The 25,988-nt window shown below is 45.7% G+C and overlaps 1 protein-coding gene across 1 annotated transcript; it reads right to left on the reverse strand.

The window, feature by feature from the left end:
• Positions 1-1,088: 1,088 nt before the first annotated feature.
• On the reverse strand, positions 1,089-12,207 carry LOC307044443 (mastermind-like protein 3). Its single transcript, XM_079689675.1, has 4 exons — positions 12,130-12,207; positions 10,252-10,530; positions 6,597-6,681; positions 1,089-5,177 (listed from the first exon to the last, which is right to left on the reverse strand). The coding sequence occupies exons 2-4, from the start codon at positions 10,510-10,512 to the stop codon at positions 4,069-4,071; spliced, it is 1,455 nt and encodes a 484-aa protein (XP_079545801.1). The 5' UTR covers positions 10,513-10,530; positions 12,130-12,207; the 3' UTR covers positions 1,089-4,068.
• Between the last annotated feature and the right edge of the window lie 13,781 nt (positions 12,208-25,988).

Below are 25,988 nucleotides of genomic sequence, written 5' to 3' on the forward strand. Positions count from 1 at the left end.
AGACAGGGGGAAACAAACAGAAAGTAGACGGCTGGAGCAGTACAGCCACCACAGCGTTACCTAATGCAACTCCACACTACGTCTTACGGTGCTGTGTACCGGAGGGGAGAGAGAGAGAGCAGTGAAGGGGGGGAGAGGGATGTAATACGGTTTCCTGCTAAAGCTGTGGAGAGTATGTGCTGCAGGGAGGTGGATGCACCTCGCACCCAGGAACGAAAGCTAGCGCCGGTCCTTTTCCCGTGAGGGAACTGTGGACTCGATGTCCTGACAGGACAGGACACCATGATTACAAATGGTGAAATGCAATGTAAAATTACCGAAAAAATACCAGCTCACTAAATCACAACCGCTCAAACCAACTACAAACTACTACCGCGGATTGGGCAGAGAACGAGTCCGAGAAAGTTGCTCCCCCATGTGACGTAATATGACGCGTTTGACGTATGAAGTAAAAAAAAAGCAGTTTTTAGTAGCAGAGCTCAAATCGGCTCCGTTTCCTCTGAATTCCTGCCCTTATGTCTTGTAAAACATATCAAATCCTGCATTAACATTTTTAGTTGTAATTTTCAGGCAAGGTTCAGCATAAATGTAGTAAAAAAAACCCCCGCAAGTTGCTCTTTAATGGAGAGGTGAAGTCACGCCACTTTGCTGTGGCACTTTGTGTGGACCTTATTGTAGAGATAATGTGTAGTCAACGGCAGGAAGAAAATAAAGTGTTGTAGTAACAATTAGTTTCGTGTTTAACCGGTGAGGTAACTATATCTCTCCTCTCACCAACACTTTAGCTTGCTAGCTAGCTAGGAAACCGTTTAGTGACAAACTGCATCTTTCTTCACTTCCACAATAATCTTTTTGCAAAACAGCAAAGTCAAGAAAGTTGCAATTTGTTTTCTTGCTTGCTGGTTGGTAAATACATCAGGTGAGTGGGAATACTCATATTAGGCAATATTATGCAAGACATTTTGTTTGGAATGAGCTAAGTTACTTAGCTAGCTAGTGATGGAAAAGTATATTGTGCAAAAAGCGAGATGTATTTGCCTTTGGGGTTTCAGACAAAAAGGGAACCCAATGAACAACAGAAACGTTAGTTTAATATGATCAGCGAGAACATTCTCTCTTTATTGTATCTTTTTGAAAAAACAAACAAACAAACAAAAAAAGTATTTTGTATTTCTCTTTTGTTAACATTTCAGAATTCTGTACAGGATAAAAAGAAATAAGTACTGCTTAAGAACAGTCAAATCTCAAACTAGAAAAAACAAACAAATGAAAAATAATTCAAAAAAAAGAGGAGGTTTACAATACAAATTAGTAGTAAGACATTGTCTGAAGTGCAATGGCATAGCTCAGATGGGTTAAACGTGAAACCAAAAAACTTCAAAATAAAAATACTTCTCTATTTTCCAACAAACAGTAAATTCTTTACAGAGTAGAGACTGTATTATCTGATGTATTTAAACCTGTAAAAACATATTTACAAATAGCCATTATCTTTTATATACTTTTTCTCATAATCACATATGTCAGCACCAGTAAAAAAACAAATAAAATAAAACAAAGAACATCAACAACAACAGATTTTGTTAAAATGTTGTCTACAGACTTGGTCCCGATACATAATGATATTTGGAGGAAGCTTCCTTTCTCTTCCTGAAGGGATTTCAAACCATTTCATGAACCCTTAATTTGAAGAAGACAAGAAAAAGGTCTCTACCTTAACACTGACCTAGAAGTGTCTCTCTACCTTCCTGCCTAGAGTTTGGAGTGGTGAACTTCAGGTGTTTTCCTACACATCACCTCCACGTCTGACATTGAAGCGACGAGCGCTGCACTGCATTTCCTGCACAAGGAAGGCTTAAACAACCCCAGAACTTAGCTAGAACTTTTATTTAATCTCCCCCTAATGAACCTAGGGAGGGCTACAACCCCAACCCTTCGGCCTCCACACAGCGAGACGGAGGACTTCTGCTCCAGGAAAAAAATGACAAAAACAGAAGTACAGAACGTACTTCGTTGGGTGCTGCAAAACGCAGCGACGCTTACAGGACGATGGCGGTTAAAAGTTTGTATTTAAAGGGTTTGGATTATACAACGTCAACAACCATGAGAACAAACAGCGCTGATGGCGAGGAGCTAGTTTACAGAGAAGAAGGCTTTTTGGTTTGTTGATTACAGCGTCGTCCTCCAAACTTTCACTCTCGATAGGCTAAATACAAAGTAATGCAAGCACAAACACACTTTCATTCATCTTTTCACTGAGATTACAGAACAGTTAGAGAAGTAAGGTGTTATCTGACGACTAAAAACCTATCCGACACATATTTATTACTCAACCATTAGGGCAAAAGAGCGGCGAGCTTGTGGAGGATGAGGAGTAAGGTTGACATGGGTTAGCTCGGAGAAGGGGAGACTTCAGTGGAAGCGCTGACTGATGGATGCTAACTGGCGTTGTCACCCCTAAAATGTGAAGTTTCTCTACGTTTATTAAACAAACTCAAGGCGTAGCAGTGGTTCATTTTCCTAGTAAAGCGCTGGAAGGGGACGACTTGTATTTCTTCACAGTAGTGTTACAGTATAGCACAGTTACGTTCTAGTTTGGAGCCAGGGCGTTTTATAGCTGCGGTACAAGAGAAGCCACGGTGGAAAGCAGGGCTACGGTGATTGACAACCAGCGGTGTCACAATGGAAGGGAAGGCTGTGCTGCGACAGAACAGATTTTTCAAAAGACAACACAAACTAAAGAAGAACTTTTTTCCTTTTTTTTGCACTTTTCAAAATCGACAAAGACACATAACCAGCATCATTGTTAGAGATAAAACACGGCAACAAACGAAACATGTGGGTGGGCTTTCAATTTTTTTCCCTTTCTTAAAAAGAAGAAGTCACTTGTGGTGCTTGAATACATTCAGTGCCCAGCGTTCGTTTTGCTTCTTGTCAGCGGATGCATGTGATGTGGTTTGTGTCACACAGGCAGAGGGTTTAATGTAATATTAGCTCTGTTAGCTGCCTCTCATCACATCCGCTCATCCTCCCAGGCTGGAGCTTTTTTGTCGGGTTGTTTATGTGTGTGCTTGCTTTAGCTGCCTTTTCTCTCCCTCCCTCTCTGCCTTTTTGCTCTCTTTGTCCTTCTCTGCATGCATACCCGTCATCCACAGCCACGCGCAGGAAATGAACCCCCCTTAAAAAACGCCACCCGGGTTGGTTGCCTAGCAAAGCACTAGAGGGCAGACTGCGCTTGTGTGGCACAATAGAGGAACATCGTTTGTTCTGTTTTGATGCTCACAATTTAAACAGAGAATGGAAAGTGGGGAACGAGTCTCCGGAGAGAAGGTGGGAAAGACGGGAGGAGAGAGAAAGGCAGGATGAGAGAGAGATGAAGTGGAGAGAACAAAGTGGGAGAGTGCAAGGCGACAGATTTGTGTGTGTGCATGTGTGTGTATAAAGGGGGCACAAATCTAAGGGAGGAAATGGGAGCGCTGAGAGTGCTTTCTACTCCCTTCAGCTCCTCACATAGTTGAGAGATCTGAAGCACTGAGCTTGGTGCCACAAACACACAAACACAAATAAATTGCTGTCTTGAGAACTAGTCTTGCTTCCCCTTCATCAGTCTGCTGTGTTCAATCAGCCCCGCTGAAGCTCGGCTCAAAGCGTTGCGGTGTAAACGGGGCTCGCTTTCAAACACTGGAACATGAGAACCATTCATTTTGCGGAGAAAAAAGGGAAAGGAATTAAAAACACCTCTTAATCTCTATTATGGTATTTCATTAATATGCACAAGAATTAATGATCGCTTTCTCCATTTCGCGCGCGCACGCACACACACACACACACACACACACACACACACACACACACACACACACACACACACACACACACACACACACACACACACACACACACACACACACACACACACACACACACACACACACACACACACACACACACGTTTTAGAAAACAATAACATGCCAGTCTGCATCATGTCATCCTTTTTGTTTTACTTTTTCAGGTTTTTAGCATTTGTCAGACTTTAGTTCATCCAGTAAAAACTCATCTCCCGTTGGCTATTGGTTTGGGAAAAACTCCTCCATCCAACCATCGCTTGAGTCCAGCTCCGCCCCTGAGCCATCGCCCAATCCGAAGGCTCCTCCCCCTGAGGGCCCGCCCCCATATCCATAGGATGACATGTCCTGATTCGCTGTCCTCTGGTAGCCCGGTGGCTGACCTCCCACCCCGACTCCCCCTGGTCCGTAGGGTCCACCTCCTCCTCCCCCTGCTCCTATCCCAGGCCCCCCAGGGCCCGGGCCGAATCCCCCCATCCCACTCATCCCCTGGCCCATCACCCCCTGGTTCATTCCCTGGTTCATGACCATTGGCCGGGGCAGGTTGGTCCTTGGCTGACCGCCCATGTGAGGGCCCATCATTGGGCCGCCCATCCCCGCCGCTGGGTTGCCCACCCTGGGGTCCATTCCCTGGCTCATGCCCTGGCCCGGACCCTGAAAGTGTTGCTTGGCCATGCCCTGGGGTTGACCCGGCTGCATCCCATAACCCTGGGCAGACCTGAACCCCACCATGTCCCCTCCCCCTCCTCCTGTAGTCCTTCCGATTCCTCCCCCCAAGGACTGCAGACTCTGTCCTTGCTGCTGTGGCCAGCCACCCGCCGCCATCCCCCCGCCTCCGCCTCCTGCTCCTGCTCCCAGCATGCTTTGCAGTCTCTGTGCTTGGGCTTTGGCATTCGGGGGTCCTTTCAGGGATTGCTGTGTCATCGAGTTCATTAACATCCCCTGGCCTCCGTACCCTCCGGCTCCACCAACTCCGGGACCTCCGGGCATCCCTCCGACCCCAGGACCTGCAACTGCCTGCCGGGGCGGCCCCCCGGCCGGGTTGTGCTGCGGTGGAAGACCCATGGAGGCTTGGACACTTTGGCTCTGATGCTGCTGCTGATGGATCATTTGGCTCATGGAGGGGTTGAGCCCGTACAGGGAACCCTGGCTGGACCCCTGGTTGCCGTAGGGTAGACCCATGTCAGTCTGGGGTCCCACGGAGCCCCCCTGACCCTGGACAGAACCCATCTGGACCATCTGCTGCTGGTTCTGCTGCTGCTGCTGTAGGAGACGGGCGGCCCGGATGTTCTGGAGAGCCTGGCTCCTTGAGGCCAGATCCTGAGGAGCACCTAGGGGAGGAGATTCAGAAGAGTTAAAGATGAGAATAAAGACAATGAGATGGTAAAGAAATAGAGAGGCATGTGGAGACAGAATTAATAAAGGAGTTGGACTTTGTGAAACAGCTTTGGAGTCTATATGCTTGATTCACTTAAATCACCAACTGGCACGTAAGACGTCAGAGCGGAGGCAAAGATTTATGTTCCGTGACAACCTGTTTACTCTGGAAAGGAACACTTCTCTCCAAATGAAGTTCAAATCCGACCAGGCTAAAGTCAAACTTAACACACTAAAGCACCAGCACCTCACTTCTCCACTTTTCCCAAAGAGAGCCTCGGCAGTGCCAGAGCTGAGGAGGTCTGCCTGCTAGTGTGGAAATGGCTCCAAATCCTCTAATAAACCCACTCCTGAAATCATTCCACTAATCCCTCACCTCCCAGCTCGGACTGTATTTCCAACAGAGGAGTTGGAACGGAGAGGATCACACACTCCATACTCATGAGTAAGTAGGAAATGAGTAAGGTAATGTAACCAGACACAATGGCCACACGTATCCCACATACCTTTTCATGTATATAAAAAGCGTACAATTATGTTCTGATTGCAATGGCTTTTAAATCACTGCTGCGCCGCAGGATAGCTGAACTTACAGATACATTTCTAGGCCAGAATTTCCTGTCTATATTATCTCCTAGATGTGCAGACAGACTGATGGCTATAAATGGCATTTCAGCTTGACTCTCCATCTCCCTTTCTGTATTTTTCTTCATCTCTCCATCCCTGTCTCTCTTTATTTCTCTTTTCCCAACCTCTTCTTCTACCTAGCAGACCATCTACCTATTCCTCTTGTTGCCAGCGTCCCCCCTTTCTCTCCCACTTCCCTCCTCTCATCCATCTCTCCGACTTCACCGGAACTCTAGGGGATCCAGGACAGACAAGTTGCCGTGGTAACAGGCAGAGCAGGAATATTCTGTAATTTTTTTTCGGAGGGAGCGAGAAAAAGGGAGAGGAGAGAAAGAGGCTGAAGAGCATCTGAGCGCCAACAGATGCATCTGACAGACGGACAGAGGCAGGGTTTGGTTTCAGGGTGATGCACAGCGCATCTGTTTGCATACATGTTTTACGTGTCTATCTGTGTGTGAATATGTCACAGAGTGAACTGTAAAAGCTGTTAAATGTCTTTGGTCTCCCACCATGTAAACCATACTTGTTGCAGACCAAGTGTGCATGTGTGTCAGGATGCCCTGCAAAGGACTAGGAACTGATTTACCAAAAATCCATTCACTAACGCGGTCATCAATAACATGCTGGCAAATTCAGGTCAGGGCTTGACTCGTTTATTAGGAAATCTATGGGGATGGTTCCATTTTTGCACAAATTGTGTGATTTGTTGGACAGTTGAAACGGGTGCAGGTGTTGGTGTTTCTCACCTTGGTACTGATTGACTTGGGGGTATGGATTCCTCTGGCCTTGGCCCATCTGCCTGGGGAGATGCTGCTGCTGCTGCTGTTGGAGCTAAACACACACAAACACAATTGTTAAAAGGGTAGGTCAGAAACGTCTTACATGACTTCATCTCTATTCCATGAATCCAATATTTTGTATCATTATGGGACACAGTTAGCAATAGGATTCAAACCGAAATAACAGGTCAAAAGATTTTATGGACGTAAAATATTATTATCTAAAGGAGACATGTTATACTTATTTTCAGTTTTCTTTTAGAACATGTTTTTTATGTTCTGAAAACCCACTATTATTGTCAAACAATTATAAATACAGGGACCGACCTAAAGTTTGAATTTTGATATATCTCATCATTTAATTCCACTGTGGTATAGCAGAAATAAGACAGCTGTTTGGTATAGCAGGAATAAGACAGATGTTTGGTGTAGCAGAAACAAGACAGATGTTTGGTGTAGCAGAAATAAGACAGATGTTTGGTATAGCAGGAATAGGACAGATGTTTGGTGTAGCAGAAATAAGACAGATGTTTGGTATAGCAGGAATAAGACAGATGTTTGGTATAGCAGAGATGAGACAGATTTTTCTTAAAGAAGTGAGACAGATGTTTGGCATAACAGAAGTAAGAAATGTTTGTTAAAAAAAAGAGACAGATGTTTGGTAAGGCAGAAGTAAGACAGATGTTTGGTAAAGAAAAAGGGACAGATCTTTGGTATTGCATGAACTGAGACAGATGTTTGGTGTAGCAGAAAAAAGACAGATGTTTGGTGTAGCAGAAATAAGACAGATGTTTGGTATAGCAGGAATAAGACAGATGTTTGGTGTAGCAGAAACAAGACAGATGTTTGGTGTAGCAGAAATAAGATAGATGTTTGGTGTAGCAGAAATAAGACAGATGTTTGGTATAGCAGGAATAAGACAGATGTTTGGTGTAGCAGAAGTAAGACAGATGTTTGGTATAGCAGAGATGAGACAGATTTTTCTTAAAGAAGTAAGACAGATGTTTGGCATAACAGAAGTAAGAAATGTTTGTTAAAAAAAAGAGACAGATGTTTGGTAAGGCAGAAGTAAGACAGATGTTTGGTAAAGAAAAAGGGACAGATGTTTGGTATTGCATGAACTGACACAGATGTTTGGTGTAGCAGAAGTAAGACGGATGTTTGGTATAGCAGAAGTACGTTGGTTGTTTGGGACAGCAGAATTAAGACACATGTTTGGTATAGCAGAAGTGAGACAGATGTTTGGTATAGCAGAAGTGAGACAGATGTTTGGTACAGCAGAATTAAGACACATGTTTGGTATAGCAGAAGTGAGACAGATGTTTGGTGTAGCAGAATCAAGACAGATGTTTGGTATAGCAGAAGCAAGACAGATGTTTGGTGTAGCAGAATTAAGACAGGTGTTTGGTGTAGCAGAATTAAGACATATATTTGGTATAGCAGAATTAAGACAGATGTTTGGTATAGCAGAAGTAAGACGGATGTTTGGTATAGCAGAAGTAAGACAGATGTTTGGTATAGCAGAGGTAAGACAGATGTTTGGTACAGCAGAATTAAGACACATGTTTGGTATAGCAGAAGTGAGACAAATGTTTGGTATAGCAGAAGTACGTTGGTTGTTTGGTACAGCAGAATTAAGACACATGTTTGGTATAGCAGAAGTGAGACAGATGTTTGGTATAGCAGAAATAAGACAGATTTTTGGTATAGCAGGAATAAGAAAGATGTTTGGTGTAGCAGAAGTAAGACAGATGTTTGGTATAGCAGAAGTAAGACAGATGTTTGGTACCGCAGAATTAAGACACATGTTTGGTATAGCAGAAGTGAGACAGATGTTTGGTGTAGCAGAATTAAGACAGATGTTTGGTATAGCAGAAGCAAGACGGATGTTTGGTGTAGCAGAATTAAGACAGATGTTTGGTGTAGCAGAATTAAGACAGATATTTGGTATAGCAGAATTAAACTCAATGTTTGGTGTAGCAGAATTAAGACAGATGTTTGGTATAGCAGAAGTAAGACGGATGTTTGGTATAGCAGAAGTAAGACAGATGTTTGGTACAGCAGAAGTGAGACAGATGTTTGGTATAGCAGAAGCAAGACAGATGTTTGGTATAGCAGAAGTAAGACAGATGTTTGGTATAGCAGAAGTGAGATAGATGTTTGGTATAGCAGAATTAAACTCAATGTTTGGTGTAGCAGAATTAAGACAAATGTTTGGTATATCAGAATTAAACTCAATGTTTGGTGTAGAAGAATTAAGACAGATGTTTGTTATAGCAGAAGTAACCTCAATGTTTGGTATAGCAGAAGTAAGACAGATGTTTGGTATAGCAGAAGTAAGACAGATGTTTGGTACAGCAGAAGTTAGACAGATGTTTGGTATAGCAGAAGCAAGACAGATGTTTGGTATAGCAGAAGTAAGACAGATGTTTGGTATAGCAGAATTAAACTCAATGTTTGGTGTAGCAGAATTAAGACAGATGTTTGGTACAGCAGAAGTAAGCTCAATGTTTGGTATAGCAGAAGTAAGACAGATGTTTGTTATAGCAGAAGTAACCTCAATGTTTGGTATAGCAGAAGTAAGACAGATGTTTGGTATAGCAGAAGTAAGACGGATGTTTGGTATAGCAGAAGTAAGACAGATGTTTGGTATAGCAGAAGTAAGACGGATGTTTGGTATAGCAGAAGTAAGACAGATGTTTGGTACAGCAGAAGTGAGACAGATGTTTGGTATAGCAGAAGCAAGACAGATGTTTGGTATAGCAGAAGTAAGACAGATGTTTGGTATAGCAGAAGTAAGACAGACGTTTGGTATAGTAGAGGTAAGACAGATGTTTGGTACAGCAGAAGTGAGACAGATGTTCGGTACAGCAGAAGTGAGACAGATGTTTGGTACAGCAGAAGTAAACCAGTCGTGAGGTAAAGTAGATTTGAGACGGATGTGTGCTTTCAGGACTATATTTGTGTACAGTATCTGCAAAAAGCTGTTCTATATAAACAAGTCTATAACTGATCAATGTAGGATTAGGAAACCCTGATGCTCTACAGTAGTTGTTGTGGAGCTATAGAACATTAGGTTTGCAGTATTTTGGATCCCACCAGTGTAAAGTGCAGCTAATATGAGCCTGGGAAGCAGAAGGTGTATTGCTCATCTAAAATGGACGTAGGTTATCCATTTAAGAACATCCACTCAACCACAGCAGGACTGGTTCCTCTCAGACACCTATATTTGTGAGTCAGTGTATGTTTTCGCGGATCCAATTAAAACCAACATAGTGGGTGGCGACTTCAGAGTTCAGAACTCTTTAACACTTGATTCCCTCACAGAGAGAAATGAAAAGAAAACAGCACATTATCACAGCAGGCGGCATGTGGCAACAATTAAAACACACACACACACGCGCACAGACACATGCTGCAGAGATGAATAGGAAGCCGTGAAGAGAGGGCTGGTTTATACATGCAACCAGACAACAGTGAGGAAGAGGAGAGGATGAGACACATATACAGACTGCATGAACAAAACCAAGTAGATTTAACGCATGACAGCATGACACAGGCCTTGTGTTTTGTTTTTTAAATCACACCACCATCATGCCACAAGCAATTTAAAGACCCTCACCTGCTCGGCCAGTAGCTGCTGCTGCTGCTGCTGCTGCTGCTGCTGCCTCTGCTCCCTGAAGAGCTGCTGCTTCTGCTGCTCCATCATGTGCATCTGCACCCTCTTCTCCTGCTCCATTGCCATCATCTGCTTCATCATGGCCGCCTGCTGCTGGTTGCCCACGTAGCCCGGAGGAGGCCCCGACCCCTGGTTGGGCCCCACCCCAGAAGCCACGCCCCCAGCAGGGTGAGGAGGCGGGATGGCGCCCGGCGGTCGGGACATTCCCACCACACCTTGTTCCTGTAGAGAGGAGAGGAGAGGCAGCTGGTCAGATCCACTGTTAAGCAATCAAGAAAGTAAAGCGAATAGTCTAATACCTTGAGCTATGTCTGCTAATTTGATTTGGCCAAGAGGGTTGAAGGTGAAAAAAATGGACACCACTCATTTTCTTTAGTTAAATACACGGCTACAACTAGCAGCAGGCTAGCTTAGCTTAGCATAGTGAATGGACAAAAGTAAGGAACAGCTAGGTACAAAGATTCAACAATTAGTTTTTAGCTATTAAATGAATTGCATAGTTTCCAATAATCGATTAATTGTTTGGATAGTTTCCTTAAAAATGTCCGCAAAAATGGTGCCATTAGAGTTTCTCGTATGTGAATATTCTCTAGGTTTCCTTACTCCTTTATGACAGTATACTAAATATATTGTGGAAAAAACAAGACATATGTCTTAAGCTTGATGAAACGCATTTTTTTCTCCCACGTTTCTAAAATGTGGTAGACAAAGAAATTGATCAATTAATCAAGATAATAATATACAGATTATTGACAAATACAAATAATCCTTTATTCCAGTGAATTGGACACATTTCCAATGCTAGCGCTTAGCTAAGAAAACTGCCGTCTAGCATTAGCTTCATATTTATCATACAGATATAAGCGAGGTATGGATTTTCCAACTCTAACTTTGCCAAAAAAGAGCAAATCATTGTATATTCCTGAATGTTGAACAATTGCTTTAAAGTCCTATGTAATCATTGTATACCTAGAGGGTAAAGCCAAATAAAACAAGAGAACTGAATCTGCGTAACAACAACTAGCAAAGCCATTTTAAACTGACTAAGTCTAGTGCTGTCCTTACTGCTTCTTCTCACAGGTACAAAAGGAAAGCATATTCAGCACACTACCAGCGGTGATTCCACAGACAGTGGCACCTTTGTACAGTATGTTTCAGGCATGAAAGCGTATTCATCCCTTGTTTTGTATGAAAGCTCACAAAGACACAGTACAGCTGTTAGTGAATGGGAGTGAAACAAAAGATAGCGACAGGACTGCCTCAAGATTTGGGCCACCCCGAGTCCTCCCAATGGGGGCATTGGACGGTCCGCGCTGCATACATTATCTGCACATTAGCATATAAAGAGCACTTCCTCCGCCACTCAGCCGTATGCTAATCTCTAATAGGATGAAATGGCCTGCTCAGACCAATAGGAGGGGAGCGTTTATGAATCTATTAAAGGTTAGGCAGCTGAACGAGAGTGGACACCGTTTAGGGCCCCGCCGGCAGAGAAAGGAGAAGAAAGAGCGATTCACGCCAGTAAAGACATAAAAATGCAACAACACACAGCCACCCACAGGAACAGACAGTGTACAACAAATCACATTTAACTGCAGGGCAAGAATGAAACAGCAATAGCAGGATTACAGTACAGCACATTGTAGCACTGGCGAGAGTCTGTAACACATACTCAATATGTTTTGAAAGAGCCAAAGCCTCATAATCCGTACTGAGACTTGGCTCTTCTTAGAAAGGAGTTAGGTGGAGATAAACCTCATATATTAGAGCACAAAAAAACCCTGTGGAGCTAACAGAATGGGCTGCTTAAGACCGGCTCACCAGACAGCAAGAGCAGACTGATCGATGCTCAGAGCTACGTGTCTCCTCTCCGGTTGGCGTGTTCTTACCGGACGGCAGTGAGACGGTGTGAAAGGGAGAAGAGGGAGGAAGGAGAGGTGTAGTGTCAGGAAGGGACCAACGGGTGGCAGTGGTGATCTTTAAACATGCATACGTGTGTGTGTGTGTGTTTGAGTCTCACTGGCCCACTCTCAGCAGATGGCTCAATCATGACGGTTCTGATCTATGATCTCCCCCCCCCCCCCCCCCCCACTCACTCTACCTCTTTTCTTCCCTCCTCCCTTAAACACCCCACCATCAAACTCCTTTCTCCACTCTTCCTCCGGATCTCTCTTTCTCTCTGCAGACAGGGGGCCCTGAGTCATGTCCGCACAATTGCCAGGGAACGAAAGCACAGAAGAGAGATGGATTTGAAAGGAAATGAGGAGGGGGGGGAAGTATCGGAGAAGAAAGAGTTTGGTTTGTCGGGGTGGTGTGTGTGTTGCAGGGAAAAATGGCACAGGAGCATTATTTGGTTAAAGGAGAAGAAAAAGAGCTAATTAATTAACGCTAATATTTTAGTGTTATTAGTACTTCACTGAAGCGTTGCTAACGACACCAAATTAAATGTCACGCCAATAAAGCTTATTGAATAGAAAGCAGGTAACCTCAAATGAATTGAGGATGAGAAAGAACAGTTTGAGGGAATAAGGAGGACGGATCTGGTTTGTGGAGAAAAGAGGATCGAAAGAGGAGGAGTAAAAGGTGGGATCGAGGGGAGCAGGTACCCTGGCAACAGTTGCTGTGGCGAGGAGCAGATGGCGCACGGAGGAGCTATGGCCGCCGCTCCTGGTCAACCTCAACACACACTCGCAAATATCGTACATTTTACTTCTACTGTTTCTGTTTATCAGTGCGTCTTCCATTCTCCCTGCATGTGGTTGAATAATGAAACAAAGAGCCCCTCGGACCGGCTCCTGCAAGTCCCTGAACTTCAAGAGAAATGGGTCATCAGCTGATCACGGGACTCAATGGTTGGATCCCAACGAACAGGAGGAGTAGCTTTTAAAAGCTGCAGCTATACGAGCAAATAGTTTGTAGTAGGGATCAGAGAGGGTGAGATGTGTCGGGGGTTGTTCCAGAGGATGTGTGTGTTTGTTTGTGTGTGTGTGCGGTAGAGGCTGTCAGCGTTATTGAGTTAGGAGGCATGGAGAGCCCAGGTGATTACATTACACACGAAGTGAGCGGAAGTGTGTGTGTGCGTGTGTCCATGTGTGTAAGTGAGATAGAATGGGGGGGGAGAGCTTTCATTCCTGGGTCTCATGGAGCGGAAATATAAATCTACTGTATTCAATGTGTGTGTTTTTAAAGGTGTACCTGCGTACACTAGTATGGTTATAAACTGGGGGTTTGAACCAGCGACCACACAGCATCCAGATTAACACATGATACTCATTTTCAGGTACATTTTTGTATTTTGTGTGTTTAGACGCTTTAATTTTTAAAACAGGTCTTTATTTTTCTAATACTGGCTGTGCTGCAGCACCTCTTTTCACCCTCTGAATTGTTAGCTCTCCAGCTCTGTTGTGATTAGTCAGGCGCTTAGTGATGTGTCCCAAATGTCCCGGCCCTTAGCCTATCACGTACAATGTGTTGGAGCGCTAGCCAATAGAAGCACAAGTGTTGCATAGTGGTGTCACTATGTTAGGGGAGTAAAAAAAGGAGCTCCAGGCAGGGGGGGCTGTGAGGGATAAAAACTCAGATTTTAGCCTTTGCAGAACATTTACATGCACACAAACCTATGTTACAGACTACAGGAAGGGGAACACCCGTTCAACATGGGTTTTTGAATACAGAATGTGTTCGTAATCTATGATGTCATCACCTTATAACGAATATAATGACTTTTTTGTTATTATGTTAGTTCAGGAAAACTGTACAGTTCTGGTATTTCTCTTTTTGTGCGGCAATCGAAAAGCATCCGTTTTTTGACCACAGTGAAAAAGTGGTTTTAGAAAGGCTAATCGGCAAAAATATGGCAGAATATTTTGTTAAGATAAAACAATGTTTGTGAATTACCGATAAGGGATAATGGGGGGATCCCTCGCCCTACCCCTCGCTATCGCGTGAAGGGAGTAACCCTGCTGCGAGGCTCCGGCGAACAGTTCATGAGCGTGCTCAATAGTGCAACCAGTTCATAAAGTCAAGTACCCCTCAAAAGGTCCGGTTTATTTCATTTTAAGGATGTGCACCAAGCAACTGCTCCAGGTGCTTCTTTGAGAACCAGGGCAACAAAGTTATGTGCACCCCTGAATGTAACCTCACTCTTATTAAATGGATCTTGACTCTTGGACACTATGGAGTTATGAGAAACGTTTGGATCACACAAGTCTGAAACAAACCTGTGAGCCACCACGGGAATCTAAATATACAGATAGTATTATACTAACAACATTAGTGAGGCCACATGTATCTGCAACTGTGCAGAAATATCAGCTTAAAACAGAGTCAACAGAGACTACACACACACACGCACCAAGTGTAACATATGCAACTTCATTCAAGTGCCACAGATAAACACAGATGGAAGGACTACTACAGCCCTACATGATACCTTACAGTTGATGCATAAAGAACGCACGCACACACACACACACACACACACACACACACACACACACACACACACACACACACACACACACACACACACACACACACACACACACACACACACACACACACACACACACACACACACACACACACACACACACACACACACACACACACACACACACACACACACACACACACACACACACACACACACACACACACACACACACACACAGCAGCGGAGTGCTGGGTGTCTGTGTGCTCTCCAGAGTGGCTCACATCTGTCACCCACTTGTGTAAGAGAAGGAAGGGAGGGAGTGTGAAGAGGAGGAGGAGGGGAAGAGGAGAGAGGAAACAGAGAGTGAGGGCTGGACGGATGAGGAGATGCTTCATTAGACTCTTACACACACTACGACTGCAATCTTTCCTTTTTTCCCAGTATTTACGGTAGGATGCTGCAGCAGCTTTGCGGCACAGATGCATGCAGCGAGGTAAAGCTTGAAGGTCAAAGGTTCACATCTCCTTCACAGCCAGCGTTCGTCCATGTCAGAACGTCCTTGAGCTTCACACTGACTGACCTTGAACTCTGAAACTGCTGGTGATGTCTCACGTGTGTAGAAATATGCAAATCATAATGCTGGATAAGACACCAGTGGTAATGGTACTTGATGCCTCACAGAGAGCGTCCATTCACATCCAGCCTGAATCAATGCATGTGTAAATAGCATGAATCGATGTATGTAGGGCGAATAGAACTGCCATCGTTTTTCTGTTTATGTACGCAGGTTGAAGGGACCTCCACAGATAAACATAATCTACAACTTTGCTTGCATCAAAGCAGCAACTTAATATAAACGCTTTTAACAAAGGTCTTTTATGATATTTATGGAAATTGCCATGACTGTACAAATTACTTTGTATGTTTATTCAACAACCATATCAATGTCGTCTTGTCAACCGGATTTTTTATAAACAGTTGAAGTTGTGTTAGCAAAGGTAATAACTGATGTTCATTACCTAGAGCATAAACATGCATAAATATATAACGCTCAATCCGTAGGCATTATTCCTACTGAGCTGTTTATATGGCTTATTTGAATGAGTATTCTACTAAAATACATGCAGTCTTCAAAAGGTTTTCCAACGGAGACCAACCATTGGTACACCGCATCACCCTTTCATTCCTAATCCATGCTCCTGAAAAGGTTGTTTGTGATATTTGTACCAAAATATGTTGATATCTGAGTCTTTCTTGTCCATATAAGCATGTTTGGTAGATGTATAATTTTAGGCAGACCCGGAATTTAGCATCGCAAGGGCTCCGTTTACAAAAAGCCATTATAACTAAAGTGACTAATGGCGCATTTCCACTACAGCGCGGTTTAAGCGTGCCGTGTCGTGCACGGCCCGTTTTTGGTTGCGTTTCCACTAGGGGTAGTACCGGCTAGCGGGTATTATTTCACAGTTTTTCTAGCCCCATAAAATCAAGGTTCTTAGCGGGCCAACAACCAGGCTGAGTCGGACTGAGTATGCTAAACTAGAGAGAGAGGATCGCTGGCAAGGGGGCTACAACTACAACAAAATGAACATATTTGAACGTGATTTAATTGTAAAATGATGCCGAAGTAACAACATACTGATACCGGTTAGTAAAAACCGTGAATTAATGCTTTGACGAGTCTGCAAACAGACGGCAGGCGAAAAACCTTTTAAAATGCTTGTTTTCTGAATGGAGATCGGCTAAGCTAACGCAGTACCGTAATTTTCGGACTATAAGCCGCACCTGAATATAAGCCGCAGCAGCGGCATACCACTCTCGGTTCCACTTTTGCTTTTGCGCGCTACCTGGCTCACTCTTTTCCGACCTCCAGCTTTTCCTGCTAGAACCCGCCGCTTAAAGGTGGGGGTCCGCGGACCGGCCATAGAGCCCATAGAGTTAAAGTTGTTGGCCGTTAGCTGTAAAAATCCATAGATTAGCCGCACCGTTATATAAGCCGCAGCGTCGAAAAATAGGGAAAAGGCGCGGCTTATAGTCCGAAAATTACGGTATATGCTCAGATCGTCAACACTCACAACAACGGCCTACAGACATAAATAAACCAGCGACTGTATTCGCCATGACACAGACAGTCCGTGGTTTGTACTTGTTTAACTTTTGTCTAGTTTCTGAACAGATTTGAGGAGCTGTGAGCTTGAGTGCTAACAGCTGATGTTGTTTTTCTGTGGTTTGCACTGAAGATGACGTCACGGCTCCACCTACACTGCGTTACTATAGTTACTGCCCCAGCTACTAAACTGCAATGGAAACGCAGCATAAAGTGAGCATGGCCAAACAAGACCTAACTATACTGTACTAAGCCGAGCGAGGCCCTGCAATAGAAATGCGCCATTAATGAGTAGCTTCATCCAAAAACAACTGTTGACTGTGAGATGATTGAACCCGATGTGGTAAAATGCTAACACATTTTTAATGACTCATTCCTGCGCCATTGTATTTACAATGAAGAAAAAAAAAACATGTTGTGAACTAGAGCACATAAGTATTACACAGCACCTGACACACAACCATAACAAAACATGTAGATGAAACGCAACACACTAACCCCAAGCAGATGGTGTAGCCAGACCTGACAGTATCAAACTATCCCCAGAGCGCCAAAGGTAAAGAATACATCACTTTGACACACACACACGATAGGTGGAAGTAAGAAGCCAGCGGTTTATTTCTTAGCCACCGGTTGTGTAGAACACATCCACCCTCCTGCCCAGCCCCTCAAACACACACACCCTTACTCAGTTTGTCCCTGAAGAGAGTTATATTTAAACTGCTTGAGAGGAGTCTTGCTCCCCACAGAGGTCTGTTTAATCTCTTAACATCTCTCTGCTCTAAACCCTAACTGGCCTATTTCTCACACACACACACACACACACACACACACACACACACACACACACACACACACACACACACACACACACACACACACACACACACACACACACACACACACACACACACACACACACACACACACACACACACACACACACACACACACACACACACACACACACACACACACACACACACACACACACACACACACACACACACACACACACACACACACACACACACACACACACACACACATAACTGAACCAAAGTGTTGCCGTGCAGGGATGCTGTGAAATGCATTCAGGCACGCAGGAGTGGATCAATTTAAGTAAATGAATCCCTGCAGCATGAACGCTGTTTGGAGGCACTGTGCTTAACCAAGGCATTTCTCTACACACAGGATGCCACCCACAGACAGCACCGAGCCTGTCAGCTAATGCTTGTTTGCAATGATGTATCATCACATTCTTTTAATTCAAATTTACCCAACAAAAACATTATGTATGATCTCTGTTAAAAAGGATTACAAAATGAACTCCTGGCCCGATGTACGCAAGAGTTGGTGGAAAGGTGTAGCCTGGGTCAAGAAAGAACCCATTAGAATCTTTGAGCAGAACCGAGTCATGGCACAGACATTTGCCATGTTATTTCTCACTTCTCGAAACGGCCTTGGAGGAGGTTGCCTCTTTCCAAGTGCCTTTGTACTTTATGTTAAAAAAGCATTAAGCATTTGATATTTACTCTTATGGACTATGGCCACAAAACCTATTTGCCACAGTCGTCCCTTTGGCGTATCTCATTCAAAATTCCAATGTTTTTTGGGGTTTTCTATTTCCTGTAGTGTGTTATAAAGGTTTTTGTGCATGTAAATAGTCTGCAAAGCCTAAATAACTTCCCTCCAGAGGGAGTTTCTCTCCCATACACTCCCCCGCTGCCTGAAACGCCTCCACTGTAGTCCATTGTTTACTTCCTTTACATAGTGACATCAGTATGTAACACTTGCGCTACTATTGGCTAGCACTCCAACACATTGTGCGTGACATGCTAAGGAACGGGACTACTGGACTAAACATGGTTGGAATAAAAAATGCTAAACATCTCCATGTTAGCTCTGAACCCCTGTTTCAACGTATAGCATGTTGTACACTTTCTAGTCAGGACTTTGCTCTCTGTGTGGTCGAATCATATTCTTTTTTTTAACCTTAGTATTACCTGTTGCTCATTTGGACATTGTATAGACGCAGTTCTCAAGAGTTGCTTTGCCCTCAGCTCCACAACAGTTCCCTCTTATCAATGTTAGCACTGTGGTGGATGAACGGTGGCAGACAGCAGAATGTGACGCGCGGCGAGAGGACCGAAGACAGGAGTAAATCATGCTCATATCAGCGAGCGATGAGGAGGAGGAGGAGGAAGAAGAGTGAGTGGAGCGATGAGATCATTGGTGGCCGGGGAGCGATTGTGGCGAGCAGACGAGTGTACCACCCTGAGAGGGACCAGGTGCTATAGTAAATCACCCTGGAAACGGTCGCCATGGAGACCTTAAAGACACACACGTGCGCAAACGAGAAGAGATATGCCCTGTGAATGTGTGTATTTTAAAACAAGTGTGTGTGTGTGTGTATGAGAGAGTGGTGTGTTTCTATATAATCTAATCATGGCGGCTGAGAATGGTACGTCTGAGTGACAGCGAGGAGGTGGACTGCTCTTTCTTTTGTCCTGTGTGCTTTCATATCACAACCTTCTTTACTATTGTGTGTGTATTTTCATAAATATTTGTATCAAAGGTAATATACAAAGCTTGTAGCTAGGGGTAGCAATAAACAGACTGTGTGTGTGTGTGCGTGTGTGTTCTCACATTCGGGCTCTTCCCAGAGAGAATTCCCAACTAGAGGGTTTAAATTATTCACTGCTGCGATCAGTGCTATAACACGGCTCTTAACGGAGGTGAAGATACGCTCCACACATCCCTCCATCCTCCCATCTCAGTTTCCTTCCATCCTTCCCTCGCGCGTTATGACAGTAAACTACCCTTTTATCCACCCAGCCACCCTCCATCTCTGTGAATAACCTCCCCTTCCAATACATCTCTCCTTTCCTTCCTCATCTCTTCCACTCATTCTTTCCACAAATCCCTCCCTCTTGTTTCAGATACCTCCATCTAGCCAATCCTCCCTTGCTCTCCCGTCCACCCTTCCACTTCCATCCATCGTCCCTTTATTCCTCCCTCCTTTGTTCACCCCGAGGGTTGAGCTCGCCTGCCTCATTCGCCCATTGGCATCTTTCTATCCTCCTCCATCTGCTTTCATTTGTTTCTCTACCTGTTTCACATTTGTTTATTCGCCCTCCATCCGTCTTTATTCTCCTCTCATGTAATGTCCGGTATCAGTCCCTGCTTAGCAGCTCCCCCCCTCCTCTCTTTTCACCATTAGTTCACTCTCTCCTCCTGATTTCCTTGACTCCATCTTAACTGAGCGGCCGTATAACCTCGACCTCTCTTTGTCTCCCCCCTCCATCCGCCTCTCTAAATCTATCTCTGCTTCTGTCATGGCCCCTCATTATGCCCTCTCCTCCCTCTCCCCCTCTCTCCAGAGAAGCCATTAGGTTCTGCTGTAAGGCTATCACTCTTTTGCTCTCTTTTTCCTCCTCTCTCTGTCGTAGTCTCGGGGCAATAAGCTCCCCCTTCCCTCCCCTCCGTCCCCCCGCCATCCCTCCTCTCCATCTCTCTCTTCCTGCGTGTCTTCAGGCGCTCTTGCCTCTCATCCTTTTTCCCTCCCCCTCTCCTCGCATCTTCACATCCTCATCCGCTTCCATCCTCTTCGCCCTACCTCCATCTTGATTTTTCCACCCCTCCAACTGCCCCCCACCTTTCCCTCCATCCTACCATATAGTGAGATAGTCCAGTGTAGCACTAGGCTTATATACACTCTGTACTGTATCTATATATATATATATGCGCTATACTGTCACAGATGTAGATATTTCACCAGTGAACTGTGTTTTTAAAAAAAGGCCTTCAGGGAAACATCTGCCGCAGAAATCTGGCGAGGTTATCGGCTCTGGAGGAGGGATATAATGATGAAGAAATCCAATTTTCTTGCCCACTTATTGTATTAGAAGGGAAACATTCCCAAATCGTTCCGAGCGCCTATCTACGGTGCACAACCTATCCTCGCCGCCTTTTGTCTTACACACTTAGCCGCACCTCCAGCTATCTCCATCGCCCCCGACTCTGCCCATCTTTGTACGCCATTAATCTCTCCTCCTTTACCTCTTCTGCCTCTCTAATGCAGGGGGGGAGAGAAACAAAGCGAGGGGAGAGAAATATGGAGAGAGAGTGACCATTATCGGAGGCAGCATCTGCAATAATTCCACAGCAGCCTATTATCCACAATAGAGCCAAAATGGCCTTTGGTAATATGATGAAATCTGCCGAAAAAAGTAGAAATTGGACTAAAAGCGTCGGAGTGTAGAAAAACCTCCATTCCTCAGCTGCTTTATCATATTATTGCATTCTACTCATCTCTCTCTCTGTCTGCCTCCCTCCCACATTCGCTGCATTACTGTGTCTTCCTCCCAATTCTCTCCATTTCACTCTGTTTGTCTCTTTCTCTCTGCTTGTTTGGCGATAGCATCAATCACACACTCTGTCCCTCTCTATTGCTCTCCTCTCGTTCTCTCTCCTTCTATATGTGACTCTCCACGAGTGCTTTGTCGATTGGATAAGGCCCGGTTCTCAAAAAGCAGAAAATGGAAATTCCATTAAACTAAGTGTCAGTCTCAGTCCCTTCCTAATGCAGCTAGAATCCAAGTCACACACTCACAGACCGACAGGCATGGGTGAGCTTGGATGCAAACACAAGAGAGGAAGGACCTTCCAATCAGTAGTGTACCACGAATAGCACAGGAAAAAACTATTTGCTGTCATTGCTAACAGCTGCTGGTGCCGGTGCTGTGTGTGTGTGTGTGTGTGTGTGTGTGTGTGTGTGTGTGTGTGTGTGTGTGTGTGTGTGTGAGAGAAAGTGAGTGCGCACCAGGCCCATCTCTCCCCCATTCCTTTTCTCCCCTCCTCCACTGCGCTGTCCCAAGGGAGGTGGAGAGGTGATGTATGGACCCTCTCCTGATCGCACGACTCAGCAGAACAGATGGACAGAGAGAGAGAGCTGTACAGTTTTAGACTGAACAAAAGGGCTACGTGCTGGTGTTTGTGTCTGTAGATGTGCGGGTGTGTGTAGTGTGTATGTAGATTGAAGATCCGGAAAGCTAATCAATTTTGTTTAAAAATCTTTACAGCTGGAATCCTGTTTCCTGTTGTAAGTATGGGGATCTTTCAACACCATGCTAGCTCATTTTCTGTGGCTAGAGATGCTTTCTACAATCCGGTATTGTACAATGTTGATTGGCTTGTCGAGTACCACCTGTTTCAGTAAGCAATATTCATTCCTGCAGCACTGAAATCAACATTAGCCTAGCAGTATCACACCTAAACCTGCTAGAATCATCTTAGAGGTTTTGCAAAGGCTATGTCAAATCAGCTAGATGAAAAATTAGTAACTAACTAAGCTGTTTGTAGGGTTGTCGAGAAGTGTTTGTAGATTCCAGGGAAGTGTGGAGTTGTAAGGTTGAAAGGAACTACAGTCAATTCCCGTTAAGGCCTGCTGCAGAGGTCATAAAGGACTCAGTTTTCATTAGCCACAGCTACTGCACAGATTGATGTTTGCTTGTTTATTCAAAGTTGATTAATACTAGTGCCATGCCCGCCCAAGAAGTTATTATTTTCAGTTTTATTAGGCGCTTTCACACCAAGTACTTTGCCGTACTTAGTTCATCAGAACTCTTTAGATCTGAGGAACTAAAGAGCAGATCGCGTCCACACCGGAATAAGTTCCCTGAGGGAAGATTAGTCAAATGATGTCGCTGACGTCGCTTCTTCTTCTTCTTCTTCTGCTTTGGGTTTACTGGCAGGCCCCTGCAAACAATTTCAGGGCGTATAGTGCCACCCGAAGTCCCCGGCCGGAAGTCCCCGGAGTTGGGGACTGGCTTCTACTGAAGCCTTCCGAGTAAATCGCCAGAACGCCGACACCTCCTCATCTCCACCGCTCCCATGTTTTCTTTTGTGTTGCCATAAGTTAGTCTCTCTGCGTTTCTGCGCTGGGCTAATGATAATAATGCTAATGCGAGGATAATAAAATAACTTCACAAAACTTTTTGGGAATTTTACGGGGCGTGGTTTGTATTCCGCCCAGCCAATCAGACATAGGAACCTTTTTCTCGAATGAAAGTACCTGCTCTCTAGCAGTGACTGAAAAGGGGGTGAAAAGGTTCTCATGAACTAAGTTCTAGTTCCGGATTTCTTTGGTGTGAACGTACATTTTCGGAACAATGTCGGAACTATACTGGGAAAAGTACTCCGGTGTGAAAGCGCCTATAGAGAACCTAAAACGTCACAATCAATAATAATAATAATAATAATTTATATAGCGCCTTTCACGAAACCCAAGGTCGCTTTACAAGTTGGGTAGGGGGGGGGGGGGGGGGGGGGGGGGGGGGAAAGAGGCAGACAGGTTAGGGGGGGGGGGCAAGTAGCGGAAAAATAAACCTATCAAACTAACTATATAGTGGGGAAAGCCTTGGTGAAAAGGTGCGTTTTGAGGGTTTTTTTGAAAATGTCCAGGGTTGGGGCGCTGCGGATTTCGGGGGGGAGAGAGTTCCAGATAGTGGGGGATGCTACACTGAAAGCTCTCTCACCGAAAGTCCGCAACCTGGTGCGGGGGGTAGAGAGGAGATCCTGTCCAGACGATCGTAGCTTCCGGGATGGAGTGTGGTGGCGGAGAAGGTCAGACAGGTATTGGGGGGCGAGGGCATGGAGGGATTTGTAGGTCAGAAGAAGGAGTTTATACGTGATACGGTGCTTGACTGGGAGCCAGTGGAGGTGGGTGAGGGTGGGGGGGTGATGTGCTGCCAGGGCTTGGTGTGAGTGAGCACCCTGGCAGCCGAGTTCTGCACATACTGGAGCCTGTCCAGGGCTTTACTGGGAACCCCGAACAGGACTCCGTTGCAGTAGTCCAACCGGGAGGAGACGAATGCATGGATGAGGGTCTCGGCCACGGAATCGGAGAGTGATGGTCGTAGACGGGAGATGTTCCTGAGGTGATAGAAGGCCCTCTTGGTGACGGATTTGATATGTGACTGAAATGAGAGAGTGGAGTCAAGGATGACACCCAGGTTACGGACTTCGGGAGACGGGGAGATGGAACAGCCGTCAATGTGGAGGAGGAGATCCCCAACCTTCGGAGCAGTGCCTTGGGGGCCACAACCATAAGCTCAGTCTTCTTACTGTTGAGTTTGAGTAGATTTATTATCATCCAGGTTTTTATGCATGGAGACAATTGACCAGAGACTGTGGAGGGAGCTGGGCAGATGGTGAGGTGCTGAGATAGAGCAGCGTAGCAGTGGAAATTGAGACCAAAGTGACGTATGATCTGGCCAAGGGGGGAGCATGTAAATGGTGAAAAGTAGGGGACCAAGCACGGAGCCTTGGGGGACACCATGGTTGACTGGGGCCGCGGGGGGAGGATGAGCCGCTGATGCTGACAAACTGAGACCTGGTTGAGAGATAGGACTGAAACCATGACAGAGCTGTGCCAGTGATGCCAAGGTTGTCGGAGAGGCATTTCAGGAGGACTGTATGAGAAACGGTGTCAAAGGCCGCAGAGGGGTCAAGGAGGATGAGAATACTGATTTGTCCGGAGTCAGCAGCGAGAAGGAGGTCATTAGTGATCTTGAGGAGGGCGGTCTCTGTGCTGTGATGTGGTCTGTAGGCTGACTGTAGGGGTTTGTAGAGCTCATGGTTGGACAGATGTTGATGAAGCTGGGCGACGACTGCTCTTTCCAAGGTTTTACTAAGGAAAGGAAGGTTGGAGATCGGTCGGTAGTTGTTCAGCTCCTCAGGGTCCAGACCAGGCTTCTTGAGGATGGGAGTGATGGAGGCGGTTTTTGAAGCAGGAGGGAACTATTCCAGATGACAGAGAGGAGTTGATGATGTCTGTTATGATGGGGCAGAGGGTGGGAAGGCAGGCCTTGACCAGCACTGTGGGCATGGGGTCAAGGGAGCAGGTGGAGGCCTTAGCATTGGTCACCAGCTTCGAGACCAGTGGAACATCCACTGGGGAGAAGGAGGAGAGAGTATTGGGGATTGCGGGGTTGAGCTGGGAGTGTGCATTTCTGTGTCAGGGGCCAGTGCAGAGAGGGGGAGGGGGCGGGCACCAGGAGTTGTTGATGAATGGAGATCACCTTAGCCTGAAAAAAGTTGAGGAATTTGGAGCAGAGGTCAGGAGCTTCAGCAGTGTACGTGGCAGGGAGGGGGCGGAGCAGTCGGTTGATGGTGGAGAACAAGGATCTGGGGTGATTTTGTTGTGAGGTGATGAGGGAGGAGTAGTAGGCGGTCTTGGTCTTGGAGAGAGCCTCCTCGTAGGACCTCACATGGTCCACCAAGGCCATACGGTGGACGGTGAGGCCAGTTCGTCTGGAAAGCCGCTCCAGCCGACGACCAGTTTGCTTCATTGTGCGAAGATCAGAGGTGAACCATGGTGCCGGGCGGAGAAAAGACACCGTCCGGCTTTCTGAGGGGAGCCAGAGAGTCCACGCTGAGTGAGAGGGCAGTGTTGTAGCGGGCCACCAACACGTCCGGCGAAGTGTCGGAGAGAGCCGGGGCCATGTGGGTTATGAGGAGGTCTGATAGGGCTGATGCACTCACTGATTTGGTGTCTCTGAAGGTGATTGTGCGCCTGGGGCGCTGCCTGGGCAGGGGGATGGGGATGGTGAAGATGATGGCATGGTGGTCTGATACTGCCAGGTCTAGGCGCTGCAGGTGAGAGGGGGGGGCACCAGTGGAGCAGACTAGATCCAGCGTGTGACCTTTGGAGTGGGTGGGGCCCTGGACATGCTGTGTTATGTTGAGGCAGTCCAGAAGTGACAGAAATTCTGTGGCAAAGCTACAGCTGGTGGAGTCGACATGGATGTTAAAATCTCCCAGCAGATAGGTGGAAGGTGATTTAGAGCAGAGAGAGGACAGAAGCTCACTCAGCTCGGACATGAAGGTGGTGGAAGCTTTGGGGGGGCGGTAAATCAGGGCAACCTGGAGTAGAGGTGATCCGGAGAGTGAGAATGTAATACACTCAAATTATGTGATATTGGGAGAGGGAATCTCCCTGACCCGGATGCCTGCTCGGTGGATGACAGCCAGCCCGCCGCAGCGGCCCGTGGAGCGAGGTTTATGGAGGTAAACGTAGCCTGGGGGAGTAGCTTGGTTGAGAGCGAAGAAATCCTGCTGGTTCTGCCATGTCTC

This window comes from Notothenia rossii, assembly GCF_949606895.1.
Source record: "Notothenia rossii genome assembly, chromosome: 1".
In the NCBI taxonomy this organism is placed as follows: domain Eukaryota; kingdom Metazoa; phylum Chordata; class Actinopteri; order Perciformes; family Nototheniidae; genus Notothenia; species Notothenia rossii.

Coding starts and splice junctions, on each gene's coding strand:
- LOC307044443 (XM_079689675.1), bottom strand. CDS start 10,512: ATGTCCCGACCGCCGGGCGCCATCCCGCCTCCTCACCCTGCTGGGGGC. Junction 6,682..10,251: donor AGCAGCTACTGGCCGAGCAG/GTGAGGGTCTTT, acceptor GTGTGTGTTTAG/CTCCAACAGCAGCAGCAGCA. Junction 5,178..6,596: donor CCAAGTCAATCAGTACCAAG/GTGAGAAACACC, acceptor CTCCTCCCCTAG/GTGCTCCTCAGGATCTGGCC.